Consider the following 19,951-nt stretch of genomic DNA (forward strand, 5'->3'; position numbering starts at 1 on the left):
GTGATGTGTTTGGGACTCATGCTACAGACACCAAACCAAACAAAATGACTGTGTTGATTTGAATGCATAGAAGTGAGAGTCTTTAGGTTTGCAGGGAAGGGCATCCGGCACACAAATAGTTCACTTAGTGTAGGAATGGCGACATCTCTAACGGGTTAGACCTTCGGCAGAGGGAGGACCTTACAATTGCTCAGGGAACAAATCCAATTTTTACTTGAAACAGACAATGCATCCTTCAATTTGTCTGGCCTGGGGAACTTTGCTCTGAGCTCTGACATCGCAGACAGCTAAGACGTTTAGGTTAACCCTGAAATATTTAATATTTGCCAGAAAGCGGACCTGCAGAGCAGAGACCATCTAGCCAGCAGCAGAGAGACGGAAGCATGAGGAACAGCATCAGCATTCAGTGATTGGGTTTATACCATGATCTCACAGGCCAAGATGAAGACGGAAACTCGTCTCCATTATTCATGGTTCCCATTTGAGAGCCGGCAATGGAAAGGTTTCACAGACAGGTAAGTTACCGTAGTCCACCATTACACCACTTGCTCCTGTTCATAAGGGAGGGGAAATCCCCATTTCCTTCCTACCAATCGCAATCCCTCCACCCTTGCTAGGAAGCAGAACGCCATATGAAGATTTTGAATTTTATTGAAATAAATTAAAGGATGTGTCTGAAGCCCATGGGGTTGGGGGGCACACAGTGACTGTGAAAACCAAGCCGTCACACAGCTAAGTATCTGACGTGGCTCCTCTCAGCTACAAAGCCATCCCCGCACATTCTGCAGTTAGCTGTGCATAAACCCCTGTTCTCTCCAGAAATTCTTACTGGAGCCAGACTCGCTACAGCTGGTCTGACTTGGAATGCGCCTTAACTTCCACTTTGAAAACCCCGATGTGTTTCCTCTCACTTGAAGAGTTTCCACACTTCAATATATCCACCCCCTCCACATCCTTCAGGTAAACCGAATGGCAGCAGGGTGTGTCACTGGGACAGTGGCTAGGGTTCCAGCCTGTGATAGAGGTGTCTGACCCTGACTCAGTGCAGACACAGAGAGTTAGCCTATGGTCTCTCCTGCCAAGGAGAGTCAATAACAAAACAAAGACAGAGTCACCTTCCAGAACCCCACCCTCCAGTTCCAGGGGCTAGGATTCACCACCATTGTCCTTACTCACTGATGGGCCATTTTGCAAATTCCATGTCTCGTGGTTATTTTATTGATGACCAGTACAACTGGAAACGTGCCGCCACGGGCTGCTTTGGCTAAGCGTGGTGTGTGAGGCATTCCCTATGGCTATAACATAAAGGAGATTTCATCAGGGTTCAGGGGAGCCTGGATGTCCAGTTTTCGGCTTTTGCTGTCCTTCTCGACTATCTCCAGCCGCAGCGTCGGGGCCTTCTCTCCTCCTCAGGGGAGGAGCTGTCCTTGGTTTTCAGCAGCTGTTTATCCGAATCGTCCACCGTGATTCGCAAGGTGCAGCCTCTTGGCAGAAGGTCCTGCTCGTAGGCAGCAGCTAATTGGTTCACAACACGACGCTCTACCTGTGGGAAGAAAAACACCTGCCATTAGCAAATCTTCTGCCCTCTTAGATCGGCCTGGCAGGGGATCATAGAATCATAGAATATCCAGGTTGGAAGGGACCTCAGGAGGTCATCTAGTCCAACCCCCAAACAACCTGGAATCTGCAGGGGACACAGTGGATGACATCTAATGGGTCTCTTTCATCTCTAACTCCTAGGATCAGGGCCAACCACCACTCCCCGGGCTGGCACTGGGGGAAGTGAACAAGCACTGCTTTGTTGGGTGAATGCAGTACGCGCACTGAGCGCCAAATGGCTCCAGCTGCTTCTGAACCCCTTATGCCTGGAACCCTTCAATCAAATTATCTCTTTGTGACTTTAACGGGTGTCAGAGTAGAAACAAATGCAAGAGCAAGAGAGAGGTGTGTATCTGTGTGGTTTCAAACTATCAGTCACTACGTTCTCCCTCAGACTCATGGTCACTGAAGGAGCTTCTCTCACAGGAAGGATACAAACAATAATCCCAGTGAAGAGTTTGCTGTCTCTCTCCGTGGCCTGTCCAGAACGTGGGCTGGTGTGCAAGGGGAAGTCTGCGCTGTTGGGTACAGAATGTAGATGACCCGGGCAAGGTAGCACATCATGCTTTACCTCGGTTAATAGACCGGGCGCCATAGTGCAGATTGTAGCCATCTGCCAGCACATCCATCACCTCCCTGTCCCACAGCAACGTGATGTTGTGTCTCACTTTGGCCTGTAGGATGAGAAAGGGGCAGCATGTTAGCGAACTGTCGGGTTGGCTCCAGCTGCTCTCCTGCTCCAGGACATGGTTATCTGGAGGCCACGGCCACACTGAGCATTGACATGGAGGGATGCTGAGGTTACCACTCAGCCAGAGCTCTGGTGAAACAAAACTGAAACTGTATAGCATGGGCTGTGGGTCATGGGTGTCTGCCTGGCCTGGAGGGTCCTGAGCCACACAGGTGTAAAACTTAACTACCCAGGTACCCCGCTCTCATTTGACTATAGAGCTAATGATGCATAACACATACTCCACACCCACGCCTCCAGAATTCACCACCCACAACCCCAGCACGCTGCCCACTCCATCCCCACAAGCCCTTGCAACTCAGCTCCATGTGCAGGCGGAGCAGCAAGTGACTCCGGTAAGATCCAGGAAGCGTATGATGCTTTAGGGAATCCACGCTGCTCTGGTCCAGCATGGCATGGAGGAGAGAGGGGTCACCCCCGTGAACTAGTCCACTTTGGCACAAGAAGGTTATAGGACAAAAGTCTGGTTAGGGCCCCCCGCTGCGTATGGATTAAGGGGAAGGTGAACCCAAAAGCAATACATTCAGCAATGGTCTGGTTTTACCCTCTTGGCCCAAAAGCTCAGCTCCTTGCTGACGAGCTGGATCAGTTCCGAGTGACAGAAGGGGAGAAAATAAACAATCTCGTTGATCCTTCCCAGAAACTCATCTCTTCGGAAGTGAGCCTGCAGACGAGAAAGAGCAAACATCATCATCGGGTTGGAAATCCAAGCCACAGGACACTCTGGATAGCCACTGGCACTAGAAGAGGAGATCCCCAGGAAATCCCCATACCTGCCTCAAGACTACTCTTTACACTGCTTCCCACAACACTTGTGGCTAATAACCACTGTACCAAGTGCATGCACCAGAAATGCCAGATTCCCGTCATTGAGAGCCTCTCACGCACTGATGTTTGGTGCTAAGGTGTGGAATTAATAGGTCTAGAAGCAGCTCAGGAAGGGACTGAAAATCTCCATGTTCTAAGTTCGGCTCAGACACTCACTTGTATCATTGTGCAAGTCACTTAGGCCCCATTTTTCGTAAGTGCCCACTGATTTTGCGTGCCTGACACTCCTGTACCACAGCTCCTGCTAATGTCAATGAGAACTGTGGGTGCTTTGAACCTCAAGCTCTCAGTGTCTCAAGATGGGTGCCTAAAAATGCAGGCACTCAAAATTAGAGGAGGCTTAAAAATATTGGCCCAAAGCTCTCTGATTTCATTTTCTCCAGCTTTAAACAAATATTGCTCTACCTCACGTGTGGGTTGGGAGGGTTCATTCAGGTTTGTATAGTGCTCTGAAGATGTAACACACCATGCCATTGTTAAGTGTTGTTATTAATAGCAGATTTATGTGGCACAGGGCTGGGCAGCTGCCTACAACCAGTGAAACTTCCAGTGCGTGCTAGGTGTTGTGGGAAATGGTTTCTATTTAAAACTAGACAGAAGCACTGAAGAATACGCTCCTGGGAACTATCCTGTACTGTCTGGGAATAGTGAAATGGACTCGATGCCCTAATAAGTCTCTCGTCTCTGACTTCTATGATATGACGCTATTCTGGTCAGCAAGAGGCGATTTGATTCCAAGTCTACACAAGGAACATGCCATCTGCAGTGAAGGCAAAGCTTCTTGTTTGTGTTGGAAGTGCAAGTCCAGCAGCAAGCAGAGTTGCCTTAGAAACTTCTTAAAGAAGCTTAAGAGCAAAAGAACAGAAGCTAAGCTCCAGAATTTGTCATTCTGACACATTACATGTGTTTTTTATATATATATATTTGGAACATGTCAATTCTGTGCATGGCCCTTACGTTGGTGATTGAATACTGGGTTGTAATTTGATTGGGAGTTCTGCTGCCATCCTTTAACCGGCTCACATACACTCACTGCTTATGGCAGCAGCAGAACCTCCTCCTCCTCCGAGTTAACCCCTCAGCACCAGGAGCTGTGTGTGTGTGTGTATTAGAGAGAGACTGTGTCTGAACATGTGTGTGACACTGCATGATTGAGGGTAACATTACTGCTGTGTTTTTCATGGCATTGGGTTCAGCTCCCCAATTTGGCCTTGTCCATACTGGGAATGGAACCACACCAGCTCCCCAGTATGCTTAAAGGCAGTTGTTGGTAGCGGGGCTCTAACAGGCTTTCTTGACTAGGGTTATTTGTTTTAGCCCTGTGTATAAAACCACACAATTTTGATTAGCCTGAATGGGGCAGGGTGCCCATTATCCACTGCATCAAGCTTAAATGTAAAGGCTACCCTGGCTTACCTCACTGATCTGGTCTCTTATCACTTCTCCCCTTTTGCCAGTGATGCCATATGCCCCCATTTGTCCTCTCTTTCCATAATCATCTCTGTGCCTTCCGCACGCTTCCCTCCATGCATGGAATACCTTCTCTGTACCAGCAAGCCAAGCCTTCCGTCTCCCTTCACTCACACCCCTCCAGACTCAGGCCTGCATCTGCAATGCCCACAAGAAATGAGTCAAGGGCGCTCTGAATAATCGGCGCTCCTTGCCATTCACTCCTTGGGGCCTTTCACAGTGGCCAGGGAGGCCTGGGGAGAGGGAGGGCTCCACAGGCTGGCGGAAATGAGACAAGTCAGAGAACCCAGAGGGGAACCTGCCAGTGGCTTTCTACTGGCCAAACCAGCAGCAACACTGAAGCCATCCTTGGAGGAGGCCACTGTGAGCGTGTGCCTTCCACAAAGGCAGCCTGCGTGCCCCGGAAAGCCCAAGCTCACCCTCTCCCTGAGGTCTGGCTGTATTGAAATGGGAGCGGACAATCAGATCATTGCCCCAGGCCTGGCTGCTCACCACAGTCCATTCCGCACCAGAGATCCCGCTTCAGCCAAAGCCCTCCCCAAAGCCCACTCCTGCTGTGTTGTTACAAGGAGTGCGACTCTGGGTTGTTCCGGGGACTGGCGCAGCCGTGGCGTAACTTAGACAGCCCAGCCCAGCCTCAGCTGCCACCACCCTGAATCTCCATGGCATTATATGCTTTTCTGGTCCCCTCACTCTGCTGCAGCAGCACAGAGGCCAGGCCGGGATTGGGATGGGGGAGAATCCCAAATTAGTCGTTCCCCTCCCAGGCTGCTGCTAGACTGTAAGCGGTCAAGGCAGAGACTGCACACCTAGCACACTTCTGGGTGATTGAAAATAAACAGCGATAACAGCCCAGGGATGAAAACCTAGGATATCTTAAATAGGCAATAAATAAAACCCTCTGTACCTTTAAGATTGGGCGAATAACGTTCTCCTTGAATTGCTTCGAGATGGTTATCTTGTCACTTATCTGGACATCATCTGAAAGGAGACAAAGTCACAGAGGATAAATGTCTAAGGCAGGGCACAGGATGCTTCTCCTGTCTCACTGACCCCTGGAAGAGCGAACGGACATGGCACTTTGCACAGGAGTGAGGAAATGGGCTGGAACAGAAGACTGAGGCTTACGGGAGACTCTGGAAAAGAGACCCAGGAAGCCCTCATACAAGCATGGGCATGCACTGCCATAAGGGCACTACGCTGCTGGCATTGTGGCTCATTGCAGCTGCCTTTGTGCATGCCATGACAGTCACTTGCGATCAAAGCCCACCGGCTTCTCAAGAAAAAGCAGGTTAAAGAATTAGTGAGGTTAAAGAAAAAAGCAGGTTAAAGAATTAGCACACAAGGGAGGAAGCTTGTTCTTTGTACTCCTACTGACCTTCTACTCCATAGGATTCACAATGCCTGTCAAATATACGAGAGCAAATAGCCTCACCATGGGCCAGCTGCATACACCAGAGGGGACTACCGCTCACTGATGATACTTACTGTGCATGGCACTCTCTGTACCTGCTCAGTACTTGCTCTCATAATCCCAGAGAGCTCTCAATTCATCTCCGTAAGGGGACTTCTTCGATAACAAAGGACCTGGCCTGGCCTCCACAGATTATCTATGGATTGTGGATCAAATGTCATGACCGATGCTGATTACATTACACACAAAGTCCCGCCGTCGTGTTGTTATGCTTATGGCTGTCATACCTGATCAGTCAGACATACTGGCGTAGGCTCTGCACTGGTTTCCAAGCTCTGCATTTTCCAATCTCTTTAGCAAACAGCAAAACTTGCATTTAGCAATTAGCCGTTTATGGCCTAAAAATCTCTCTTCATTTCTCTCTCCCTCTGCAATTAGTTAACTACATTATTTAATGCAGCAATGTTTGTTGAGCTATTGCTTGTGTGAAAGACACTATGGGGAGAATTTCTGAAAGCATGCCAATGGTCAGCTCTTTTGAAAGTCCCATCTTATATGCTCTAAGGGCTGGATCCTGAAAGCCTTACTCACCTGGCTAGTACCATTGGCATTCATTATTCACGTAAAGCTGTGGCAGGTGGGGCCCTAAAGTAGCACTGTTCTGCTGTGGGTATCTGGGGACAATTGAAGGCACTGGTTTTTAGATGCAAATCTCCAAATGGTGCAGGCCCTTTGCGATCACCTCTTTTCCCCATGTGATACCAGGGCAGTTGAGGTTAGCTGAGGTGCTGGAGCTAACTGAAACCCAGGTTAAATGGGAGGCGTTCTATGTGATGGCCCCTGAATTCTGGAATTTGCTCCCCTCCATTTCTATGACAGAGCCCACATGTGTTGATGCACGGATATTTTCCTGGTGCAGACCTCATTGGGTGCAGGGTTGGGGAGAGAATCAGGTTGAGTGGGGTGGGCGGGTCTTTAGATTCAGACCCAGGACCACTTTGTACTTTTATGCATTCTGAGGTAAAATGTGGTACATAAGCCTAGAGCTGGCGATACAAGGGGAATTTTAAATACACAACAAAGTATTTGGCATGGTATTCTTCCACTGTGCAGGCCCTTTGTAAGATGAAGGTTGAACAAAACAGAGCAAAGGTGGTAACCTCTATGCACAGCTTCTTCACGTGTAACACTTGCTGCTTTCACAGACCAATGTAAAGATACTGCAGAAGCAGCTCTTTCTTCTATTTATCCAGGTGCTTATACTGAGCTCGTCCCCATAACATTCAAGCAGCTTTCAAAGCTGAGATCTCAGAAAATTACAAGGCGGCAGATGAAAATCTACTGCAGCCAGACTTTGAGTTCAAAATACATTTTGCAGCTTGTCATTCATTGCCGCAATCTCAGTAAATTGTACTAATCTCCCAGAAATTAAAATTCAATTCTTTCCTCATTTAGAAGGTGGCACTTGGCATTTTAAAATGTTATTCTTGAAAGTTCAGTTGCAAATGTGCCTTGTTCTTTACCTATTTTGACTGACTATCAAAGGTTCTGTATAAAGTGAGTTCTGCCACCTACCACTCAAGATAAAAAATGTGTGAGAGCGAGCGAGCGAGAGAAGCTGAGAAACGTATGTGGCCAGCACTAAGAATTAAAAGTTTTTGTTTTCATGAAAGTGTGAGTTGTGGGGTTGTTAGTTCCACACTGAAGGTTTAGCAGATCACTCAGAATGAATTCTCAGCCATTTCTACTGGATTTCCTAGTTAGGTGAAGTTCTCATTGGAATGACCGTGTGTGATGATGCTGTATATGTGTGACAAGAGCAGCCACTTCTCCAGAAAGCTTAAGATACCAAAAAGAAACAAAACTCTTCTCACACGGATAGTTAAGCATCAAGAATAAACAACTGCTCCCCTAATTACGAGCCCACTCTAAAGATGACAGTCATTACAGCTGGAGTGCTGTAACCACTACCTATTCCGCTGACCAATATTGTCCCATTGTTTCCTTGTACTCCCCCATTGGTCTGTCTGTGTTCATCCATTGTCTCTTGTCTTATGTTCAGATTGTCAGATCTTTAGGGCAGGGCCTGTCCTTCTGTTCTGTGTTTGTACAGCACCTGGCATAACGGAAGCCTGGTTTGTGACTGGCATTCTTAGTTGCTATGATTATAAACAACAACTACTAAAGACCAGGAGCAGCAGGAGACTAAGGTGTACATTTGAATCCTCAGTCACTGCCATTACTTACAAATACGGTTTATTTGAATTTTTAAAAGGTGCATCCTCTCCATCGCCCTATGCTGATGTTCAGTAAGCGAAAGCTACTTACCTGTAATTCTGCTTCTTTGAAGATCATCTCACAGGATCCGCATCTTGGATCTGACACTTCCGGCATAAGTCAAGGGAGAACTGCTCTAGCTCAGAAGTTTTTGGCACTCAGAAGCAAGAAAGAGTAATGCAAAAGGCCCTGCTCTGTGCTCGTTAGACACCCATCACCACCACAGACCCTAGAACCATCCAGGCAGTTCAAGAATTGTGTGGGAAGCAAGAGCGCCTCAAAAACTAAGCCAACTGGAAATTGTACCATAACAATGGACAAACAAATACAATTTCTATAATTTAAGAAAAATTCTAAATAAAGTATGGGCCCTCAAGAGCTGAATAATCAGCCTTGGAGGGGAGATGGGTGGTTAGGTGAAGGTGAATCCTCTGAGATGAGATCTTCCATGTGGCAGAATTTCAGGTCAATAATTTCCCCTTCTTTAAAGATACCATCTGTACAAGAGCCTCACTCTTGGAGAGGAAGGAATTTGAGGAATCCTGCATCCAGTCCTGGTGCCCACAATTCAAGAAGGATGTTGATACATTGGAGAGGGTTAAGAGAAGAGCTACGAGAATGATTAAGGATTAGAAAACATGCTTTATAGTGATATACTCAAGGATCTCAATCTATTTAGCTCAACAAAGAGAAGGTTAAGGGATGACTTGATTGCAGTCTACATGGGGAACAAATATTTATTAGCAATTTAACAGAGAAAGGTGTAACATGATCCAATGGCTGGATATTGAAATTAGACAAATTCAGACTGGAAATAAGGCGTAAATTGTTAATGGGGAGAGTAATTAACCACTGAACAATTTACCAAAGGTCGTGGTGGATTTTCCATCACTGACAATTTTTAAATCAAGACTGGCTGTTTTTCTAAAAGATCTGCCCTGGGAATTATTTTGGGGAAATTCTGTGATCTGTGGTAAACAAGTGGTCAGACAGGATGATCCCTTCTAGCCTTGGAATCTCTGAAGAGGTCTCAACATAAAGGAACAATGATAAGTCATGGCAACAGGCAGTGTTGAGAAGAAAGGCAAATGCCCAACAAATGAACAGGAAAGTTGGAAGGAGGGGTAAAATACCTCCCCCCAAAGGTGACTAAGAGGCATAGATGGTCAGAGCCTCAAGGATCTGTCCTTCACTAAGAAGAGTTTACAAAACTAGCCAATTCAAATAAGAGATGCAATAAGAGAAAAAGAGTCAAGTTGGTGAGTGTGTGTAGCACCTCTACTTCAATGACAGGCTCATTGGGACCATGAACCAGAACACTTCTCCAGAAGCCAAATCTAAGCAATGGAACAGGGTCCTGGACTCAGTGACCTAGGAGGTTCCTTCCACTCCTATGTTCCTAACTTCACAAATGTACATAGGGAAGACCACGTAGTTGCCTTGCATGTCCTGTGCTGCCTGAGGCCTGCAACCAAAGCTGCTCTGTCTCAGATTGCACGATCAACAGCATGTGCCCGCTGCAGGCCCACCATCTCACCTCAGGAATAATGAGGTACCTGTTTAGAAACGCGTGAGTTGTGTCAAAGGAAACAAACAACTGGATGGACTTTCTAAGACTTTTGGTCTGCTTCAGTCAGAAGCTCCAGGGGTAACAGTGAGCTTGGGCAGAAGGACCTCAGTAGGATGAACATGTGGCTGTGGAACAAATACTGGCAGGAAGATTGGTTCATGAAGGTAGAATTCCATCACCATCTTAGGAAGGAAGGTGGGAAAGCAGAGGTTGTTACCTAGGTTTTCAGCAATCCTGTTCCTGCTCATTTCCAGGGCCTCCTGTCTGAGCTGCAAGGCATGCTGGGCTATCTCATCACTTGCCACATTGGAGGTCATGATGAAGATGGCGTCCTTGCAGTCAATGGTTTTTCCCTTCCCATCCGTCAGCCTGCCCTTCAACAAGAACAAACAACAAAAGCTGCATCACCAGGACTGCTATGCTGTGACCCTGCATGAGAGAGCCAAAAGCACGGGGGATATTTCAAATACGTGAGTGCCAAACTCTTCTGCCCAAGGGGGAGATATTTCTAAAAGTGCCTAAAGGAAGTCTGGGCTTGTGCCCTGTGTGACTCTGGGCAGGTCACTTGAATAACTCTCTGTGGTATGGTGGTAACAGAGATACCCTGTACCCTTCACAGGGGACAGGGAGTGAGTGCTAGTGGAACCAGTGTTTGCAAAGTGCTTTCAGGTCATTGAGGAGGCACAAAGTATTATTATTACAACAAGCAAACAAAAAATAATACCCTTGTGGGAGGGACTAGCCACAGAGGGTTAGGAAATCGTCAACAGAAAACTGATAATGAACATCCTCATTCTAGACTAAGGGTGTGTGTGTGTGAGAGAGAGAGAGAGAGAATGGGCAACTAGGCTCCTCTAAGTGACTCTGTGCTCTCTATGGACACTAAGGGGATGAGTTGTTAGACTGACAGTGCAACTGTACTGAGCAATACAGAGCAATCTATGGTACAGCAGGATCACGCAGACAGATCAAACCAGGGTCATAACTGCAACTACTGTCCAATATCACACGCAGTGTATTAACCGGAGGGGATAGCAGCAGGGCTTGTGTCTTGCACAGGGGGGTGATTGTCACTCTTGTGAACACTGATCTTCTCTGTATCATTGCTCCTATAATACTAAAATAGGAACCTTTCAAAAACACTAATTTTCTTTAGTAATAACAAAAAAGAACAACGGTCCAAGGCCAGGGTCGTCCCCCCCGCCCCCTACACAACAGCAGATACCCAGCACAATGATACAAATCCATGTTGGGTGCTTGATATTAACGTTTAGGTTATTGCCCTGTCAAGCATGTGGTGCGGGAATTGATTTCACATTTAGCTGCTGCCGTGATGATCTATGCAAGAAAAAAATTGTGTTATTAATCCTTCAAAGAAAAAAAAGGGGGGTTGGAGTTTTTTTGCCTCTGAGGACAGATTGAGGCTTCAAAACCCTCCCACAATAGGTTCTACACTCAATCTACCATGCAGGAGTACCTATAACGTTTGTCCAGCTCCATTTTCAGGCACTAAGCTGACTCATTGAGACACAGGGCGTTTATCTCTGTCCTCCCATCAGCTTATACAGGTGCAACCATAACTTCCAAAGACAGACAATGAGGAGAGATTTCCTTTGAGGAGCAAACAGTACTCATGCCAGGCAATCAGGGACTCCTGAGTCTGTGATTCCTGCCAATACCCTCTCTAATATTATTGCTAGGGCCAGATTAGTATGCATGGGTAGGGGAGTAAAGCCATAGGACATGCTATCACAGACAGCCAGAGAACCACATCATAACCACAATCAGGCTGACTTAGAATGTAGACAAGTACTTAATAAGAAATAACATTAACAAGATATTGATGGAGTTTTCTCCTAGATGAGTAGGTCAGATTCAACAGGCTCCTTGGTTTCCTTTCAGTCCGTAGTGCTTCTCTGAGTGGTGCAGGGATATATCAATGTGTGCCTGCTAAAGAGAGGCATTTTTTATGTTAAAGGGGTACAGCCTAACCGCTCAGAGTCTGCACAGTGAAACAGGAAGAATGCTCCTATTTCACTCTTTGTATTTTCTGCAATGGACAGGAGACTGTGCACCTTTTCTTGGCATGATCTACCCAGATATTATTATTCATTATCCTTCTCAACTGCGCAGTATAATCTGTGCAGTCCCATTCCTCTGAATTTCTGATTACTCACCAAAATAATCTCTTCCTTTAACTGGAGGCGTAATCTAAACCAGTTGTTCTCAACTGGGGTATGTGTACCCCTGGGAGTACACAGAGGTCTTCCAGGGGGTACATCAACTCATTTAGATATTTACCTAGTTTTGCAACAGGCTACATGAAAAGCACTAGCGAGGTCAGTACAAACTAAAATTTCATACAGATGACTTGTTTATACTGCTCTATATACGATTGATTTATTTTATAATTATATGGTAAAAATGAGAAAATAAGCAATTTGTCAGTACTAGTGTGCTGTGACACTTTTGTGTTTTTAAGTCTGATTTTGTAAGCAAGTAGTTTTTAGGGTGACCAGACAGCAAATGTGAAAAATCGGGACAGGGTGTGGGGGTAAGGATAGGAGCCTATATAAGAAAAAGACCCCAAAATTGGGAGTGTCCCTATAAAATCGGGACATCTGGTCATCCTAGTAGTTTTTAAGTGAGGTGAAACTTGGGGTACGCAAGATAAATCAGACTCCTGAAAGGGGTACAGTAGTCTGGAAAGGTTGAGAGCCACTAATCTAGATCACTAGACCTATGCACGATGCTGTTTCCCAGGGTTAAGTCCTTGGAAAGGCAGTGTGGTACATGAAAGGCAGTTTGGTAGAGTGGGTAAGACAGGGGTTAGCTGTACTAGACAGCTGAGCTCTGGGCTTACAGTGATCTTGTAACAAGCTCTTTCCTAATTTGTCTCATAAATGATCTGGGAAAAGGGGTAGTCAGTAAGGTAAGCAGTTTGCAGATGATACATAATTACTCAAAGCAGGTAAATCCAAAGCAGACTGAGGAAAGTTACAAAGGGATCTCAGTAAATTGGGTGACTGGGAAACAAAACATACAAAATAATGGGGTCTAAATGAGCTGTTCCCACTCAAGAAAGAGATCTTGGAGTCATTGTGGGTAGTTCTCTGAAAACATCCACTCAATGTGCAGCTGCAGCCAAAAAAGTGAACAGAATGTTGGGAATCATTAGGAAAGGGACAGTAATAAGATAGTAAATATCATAATGCCACTATACAAATCCATGGTACGCCCACACCTGTAATACTGAGTGCACTTCTGGTTGCCTCATCTCAAAAAAGATACATTAGAATTTGGAAAGGTGCAGAGAAGTGCAACAAAATGATTAGGGGTATGGAACAGCTTCCATATGAGGGGAGATTTAAAAGGCTGGGACTTTTCAGCTTGGAAAAGAGACAAGAAAGGGGGGATATGATCGAGGTCTATAAAATCATGACTGGAGTGGAGACCGTGAATCAGGAAGTGTTATTTACCCCTTCACATAACACATGGACCAATGAAATGAATAGGCAGCAGGTTTAAAAGAAATATAAGGAAATACTTTCTCACACAACCTACAGTCAATGTATTGAACTTGTTGCCGGGGGATGTTGTGAAAGCCAAAAGTATAAGTAGATTAAAAAAAGAACAAGATAAGTCCACAAAAGATAGGTCCACTGTGCCACAACATCTGGTTTCTTCATATAAAGCCAGGGTTGGCATTGAGGAGTAGCAAGCAGGGCAATTACCCAGAGACCCAAACCACAGGGGGCACTGAGAAGTAAGTTTCTCAGCTCTGCTTCAGCCCAGGTGGCGGGGCTCAGGGCTCCGGGCTTCAGTCCCATGCTGTGGGGCTTGGCTTTCTGCCCTGGCCCCGGTGAGTCTAACACTGTTCTGTTTGGCAGCCCCCTGAAACCTGATCGCAGCTCCCCAGGGTCCCCGGACCCTGGTGAGAACCACTGCTCTAGGTGTCCCTAGGGTCTAAGCCTCTGTCAGATGCTGGGACTGGACGACAATGGATAGATCACTGATGATTACCTGGTCTGTTCATTCCCTGGCTATTGGCCCACTGTCAGAAGACAGGATTCTGGACTAGATGGGCCACTCGTCTGATCCGTATGGCTGTTCTCATGTCTTTGAATAGGAAGATGGGGATTATTTGCTGCCAAATTTTCAGAAGTGACTAGTGATTTGGGATGCCTAGATTGAGACACCAGATGCCAGCTGTACCAGTCAGCCCCTTGTATCAATCACTGTCATATTCCATATGCTCACACGCCGACACGGAGAACCAGACTTACTTCGTCAAAGAGCTGCAGCATAATGGTGAGAACGTCTGGATGGGCTTTGTCAACCTCGTCAAAGAGGACCACAGCATTTGGGCACTGTTTAGCTTATGGTTAGCTGTCACCTTCTCGTGGCCAACGTAGCCTGGCGGAGAGCCAATAAATTTGGCAACCTAAGAGGAAGTGATTAAAAACACGACATGTACGAGACGATGGAAGGAGCTCCTCTCATTATATAGGAGCTAATGAGCACAATTTTTTCTTTTTTTTTTTATGTAAGAATTAAGTTATATATACACTGTGACATCTTTTATTCTCCAAGTATCTCAGAAGCACCGGACAAGCAAGAGTTAGATACACATAACATAGTGACTACTGAGCATTAAACACTCAGTAATAGCTCACTCACAGCCTTGGACATTCGAACCTGAAGAAACGTCTACATGTGTCAGTTAGCATGCAGCAAGCTGGGATTTAACTCTAGAGTGTTTTAGCTTGCCATGCACTGCCTGGCTGTGTGGACCCTGCTACCACACACTAAAAAGTTCAATAGTGCACTTTGACCTACTTCTCTTTGAAACCACAGTGCACTTCAGAACTTTTAATGCACAGTAGCAGAATCTACATGGCCAGTTAGTGCTGATGCGTTGTGGATTTATACCTCAGCTTGCCGAGAACTAAATGGCCTTAAAGTCAAACAGAGAGATTGTGGATGACACCACAGATGACACCAGTTAATTCCTATTCTTCTCGAAAAGCACCAGGGGATCTTTAATGGCCATCTCCTGGTCTTCTTTAATATCTGTTTAAAACACTTCAAGAACTGGACAGTTGAGAAATGTGGACAGCTAGCTGCTTCAGTGGAAGATCTAAAGTGTGGAGAGGAAGCAGGGACTTCAGATTGGCTAAGAATGTGAAGAGGACTCAGGGAGATGGTGAAAGATGGAGCCTCTGTTCTCTCCCAATTGGGGAACCAACTGGGAATCAGAGCACAGGAAAACACAAGGGAATTCTGTGAATAAAATAAACTGAAAAAAAAAATAACAAAAATATCTTCCCTTTCTATTTCAATATCCAATGTACGTGTTTCTATGATGCTAATAGAACACCATTCAGCCACCACTTTTGGTTGCTCAACACAACACAGCTATCTTGGCCAAGATTTTTAAAAGCACCTAGTGATTTTGGGTGCGCAATTTAAGACACATTAAAGGAGCTGATTTTAGATGGTGGATGCTCAGCACTTCCTGAAAATGAGGGTCCTTTAAGGTGTCTGAAACTGGGCCCCCCAAATCACCAGTCATTTCTGGAAATCCTGGCCTTATAACATATGATGTCCTAATAAGGCTGGTTGCAGTCAGTTCATAGGGGCCAAGATGGAATATTTGGAACAGAAAACAAATCCTTAAATATTTAGCTTGAGAAAGAGAGAATTCACAACTTCTTGTTCTGGAACAATGAAATGGCCCAGCATTATGATAAATCTGTTGCAAACTAACTTTGTGGAGAATAACAGTTGTGTCTTCACATCCATTTGCCCATGTTGCCACCTAATATAACTGCATTTACCAGCTGCAGTTCCCTTTCAATATTCCTACCTCTCCAGCTCAATACAAGAAATTTGAGGGAGGAAAAAAGCCAATCTAGGTCCATCCTTTGAATGGACCACAGTACTTCCTCATACAAAGGCTGGTGCCCACTTTTTGCCACTTGTAGAGTATTCTGCACAGATCCGTCTGCCTCAGGAGAACTGGGATCTTTACTTCCTTCTCCTCTTCCTGCAAAATGCACATCTGCTTCTGGCATTTGGCCCCCATCCTCTTTTGAGAGTGCTATATTCTACCCCACAGGTGAGAGACTCCGAGTCAGTGGACAGAATTTGGCTGAAGTTCCAATTGTTTTAGCAATGCCCTCAGCAGTGTCAGATTCCTCATGCCGTTCTTTAGTATTGTTGTCTCCAGCACTGACCTCTTGATCCTTGTTTGCATGAAAAACGTATTCTATCTTCCTTTGCAATTCTCTGCCTTTGTTTTCCTTATGTCTTCTGTTCTCTTCCCTATACGCTGTCACCTCTGTCACCCTCGCCAGTGTATTTTATACTTTGCATATTGTTGTTTCTGACTCTGGATTCATTTTTGTTCTGTCTCTATCATCAACACTGTCATTTATGTATTTACTGCTCTTCATAGAGCACACATATTATACGACCCTTTGGCAATCATCTATCAATTGGTCTCTCAGCATTCTTCTATTTTCCTTCTCTGTATCCCTTTCTCGCCAATGCTTTGTAGTAAATAATAGTATCCTGGCTCTTTTTTAGCACCTTCCTTCTAAGAATGTCCATGTGCTTGGCAAGCACACTGAGATTCACAATTGCCCTCTACAATACATCAGCGTTATTATTAATTATTATCCCTTGTCCCAGTCTTGTAAACAGAGGCACAGAAGGATTTAAGTGATTTGACCAAGGTTGCTGAACCACCTGAGTGCTTTCTTCACTCTGAGCATAACATATGAGTGTGCGCACATGCAGACACACCCAGTTAGTATCCAAAACTGACACTCCCAACCTGGAGCTTTTCCTTTATATTTTGGAACAATCAACAGAGATCTTAGCTTTAACAAGCTGTCTCTAGGGTTTTCCCCTGAAAGGTCATCTCTCAAATGCCCTAGTCCCTCTCTTGACTCACAGACCGTCCTCTGAAGTGTGAGCTAACGAGACGCTCCTCATTTTCTTTCCTTCCTGCATTCTGTTTAAGGAAGTAGCTGCTTCTGTTATGGGTCTCTTCTTTAACTTACTTCCTAACTCACATTCTTCAGGATCTCCATGTACCTCGTTCTATTTGCTGTCTATAACGATCGACAAGCCATCTACAGCTATCAGAGGACGAAAGGGACTCTGTGTAAAACTCTGTACACTCTGTACACAAAAGATTATCTTTTTCCAGTCTGAAATCTTTAGTGCTATCAGATTTTCCTGCTCTATTTGCTACAACTTTAAATACCTTCACAGCACAGCTTCTCACAGAGAGAGACATCCTACACATTCAACTCCATGCATTTTAAAGACTTTCATTCCTAAAATCCTGCATGGGGACACACAGAGTATGTCTACACAGCAACAGCTGTGCATGGAGGCTGCCCAAGCTAGCCTAAATCCAGCTAGCAGGGGTAACAATAGCAGCGAAGACAGCTCTGGCTTTGGTGAGGATAGTACAAGCCCAGCATGGACCCTGAGTATTTAACTTGGCTTGCAAGTCTACTCTGAAGCTCACAATGCTCTGTTTTCATTGTTATTGTTCTCCACACTAGCTGGGTTCAAACTAGCCTGTGCACAGATTTTGCTGTGTGGATATATCCTGAGTCTCTGGTGTTCCCCGCTTTTGTCATTAGCCCAGCTGTTCTGCTTCTCTTCCAAATGGAGAAGGTAGTATTCGTCCAGGATGCTATACAGATTTGCTAGGGATGCTGCATCATCTGTAAAGTCTGTTAATAACTCTTCATCCTTTTATTCAATTCCTTCTCTTTCCTATGGATGCATGAACCTTTCTGAGAACACACAGCATCACCAATAGTTCTTCCAGAGTACCTTACCTTAGATTTTAATCCATCCCGGGCTTTGCTGCACATTGGGCTACCCACATTCACCATCCTTGCCTGTCAACTGCCCTTCTCTCCAAATCTTCCCATTTCATGTTGAGGTGCTTGATGTCATTCATAACTGTTTGGTTCAATGTTATTCGCAGTCTTGGTCTTTCTCTCTTTCTTCTTGCGTTTTCTGGCTTCCATTCATGGGTGATATTTGGTAAGTGTTCATTCTCCATTCTCAGCACATGTCCCAGCCACTGAAGTCTTATTTGTGAGAGGTTGCCTTGTCCAGTCATTTTTCTGACTTCTTCATTCGTCTTCCTATCTCTCTCTGTTATTCCAATACTCTTCTCAGACATTTGTGATGAAATGCATCCAGCTTTTGCGTATCTTTCTTGGTAAGTTGCCATGTCTCACTGCTATATGTTATTATGGTGATAACAATTGCTTTGTATGTGTTCAGTTTAGTCTCAAGGGAGATTGTTTTGAGTCTTCCAAATGCATCATTTGCCTTCCCGATTCTTCTTCTTATTTCCTCAGAACTGGTACCATCTTGACTGATGGTACTTCCAAGATAGGTAAAATTGTCCACCTTCTCCAGTGTCACCTTCTCTCTTCTTCAATTTTGATTTCTGTCCCTGTAGTTCCCATTATCATGACTTTACATGGCTTTAGTGGGGGGTTATTTACAATATGGCCAATCACGTACATTTGGACAGCATTCATTCCTGAACACAACTATTCCCTTCCGATACTCTTGCTACTGAGACCACTGGCACCATGTGCAGAGGCCACAATAGAGGATGTATTATTGTTATCAAGCATTTCCTTTGACTTGCCTCTGCTCCTAGTCTGCCTTGGCACTTTACACTCTAGTCCAGTGATGCCCAAACTGGTCCCCCCCTTACCTGTAATGGAATGTGTCCACACACACCCGTCCCCTGCCAGGAGCGGAGTTGTGGCTGGGGGTGGGGGCCGCAGGCCAAGCTGTGGCCCCCTGCCAGGAGCGGAGTTGTGGCTGGGGGTTGGGGCCGCAGGCCAAGCTGTGGCCCCCTGCCAGGAGCGGAGTTATGGCTGGGGGTTGGGGCCGCAGGCCAAGCTGTGGCCCCCTGCCAGGAGCGGAGTTGTGGCTGGGGGCCGGGGCTGCAGGCTGAGCCATGGCAGGTGGCCAGAGCCACAGCTGGGAGCGGAGCCGCGGCTGGGACTGCAGCCTTTGTTATTCTCCTTGCATCCCTGTTTGCCACATTTCACTTCTCAGTTCCTGGAGGCCAGGGGCCTCACCCTGAAAGACGCTGAGCGCTCACAGCTCCCACTGATTTCGCTCTCAGGATTAGATCCCATGCTAAGGCACAAAACATTGCCTGTTGCTTTCTGTGGGAGTTGAGGAGGTGCTCAGCACCTCAGAGGGCAGTGATGGCAGGTGGAGGGGAGAGAGAGAGATGCAATTGACATGATTTGTTTAAATTACTGATTAAACTAGAATTTCAGTCCCTGGGAATACAGACAGGCCATTTACTAACCTCATGCCTTTCCTGGAACTCTGACATGTCCAGTCTAATGAAACCCTGCAACAGAAATAAGTAAGCAACATTATTTTTGATTAATGCACTACACATTTTATTACATTTAAATAGCATCTTTGGATCCAGTGCAGCTGCTGAGGGGGACTGACATGCCCAAGTGTTTGTTTGTTTGTTCCCAAGGATGCCTGTCAATGAAATGCTTAGATAAATCTTCTGCAAAAGGCTGAGATTGATTCTGAAAGAAAAGGGTGGAAATAAATCCAAGGTTTCTCAAGGGTACATAAGCATGGTCCCAAATCTGGCTACCCTTGTTCTGAATGAGTTCAATTAAGATGACCTGCTCTCATCACTACAGTGGTGGGGATGAAAATGGGACTTGCAATTTGCTACATAAAATGGCCATTATTACCATTCAACTGTTTAGAAATAAATCAACAGGAGAACATAATGCCTATCCTGTTAAAAAAAAATCATGAAGTCAAGGTAAGTTAAGTATTTGGACGATCACAGCATTGAGATAATATTGTCACAGAATTTATAGGTTGATACCCAAAGCTCCTTTATGTCTGAAAGGGCTGGTGGTTCATTGCAGAAAATGAATTTCCCATGCTCACAGCTATAACTTAGTTCATATTGCTATGAAAAGGCAAGCTTGAACTT

General features: G+C 45.5%; 1 protein-coding gene across 1 annotated transcript in view; it reads right to left on the minus strand.

The window, feature by feature from the left end:
- Positions 1–633: 633 nt before the first annotated feature.
- The window catches only part of CLPB (caseinolytic mitochondrial matrix peptidase chaperone subunit B), a 150,546-nt gene continuing 131,228 nt past the window's right edge, over positions 634–19,951 (minus strand). The window contains 8 exon segments of the mRNA XM_038387537.2: positions 634–1,543; positions 2,171–2,273; positions 2,895–3,014; positions 5,556–5,629; positions 10,127–10,283; positions 14,196–14,287; positions 14,290–14,353; positions 19,289–19,333. Coding sequence (XP_038243465.1) covers positions 1,446–1,543; positions 2,171–2,273; positions 2,895–3,014; positions 5,556–5,629; positions 10,127–10,283; positions 14,196–14,287; positions 14,290–14,353; positions 19,289–19,333 — 753 coding nt within the window. The 3' untranslated portion in view covers positions 634–1,445.

Source organism: Dermochelys coriacea, chromosome 1 (genome assembly GCF_009764565.3).
Source record: "Dermochelys coriacea isolate rDerCor1 chromosome 1, rDerCor1.pri.v4, whole genome shotgun sequence".
Classification (NCBI taxonomy): domain Eukaryota; kingdom Metazoa; phylum Chordata; order Testudines; family Dermochelyidae; genus Dermochelys; species Dermochelys coriacea.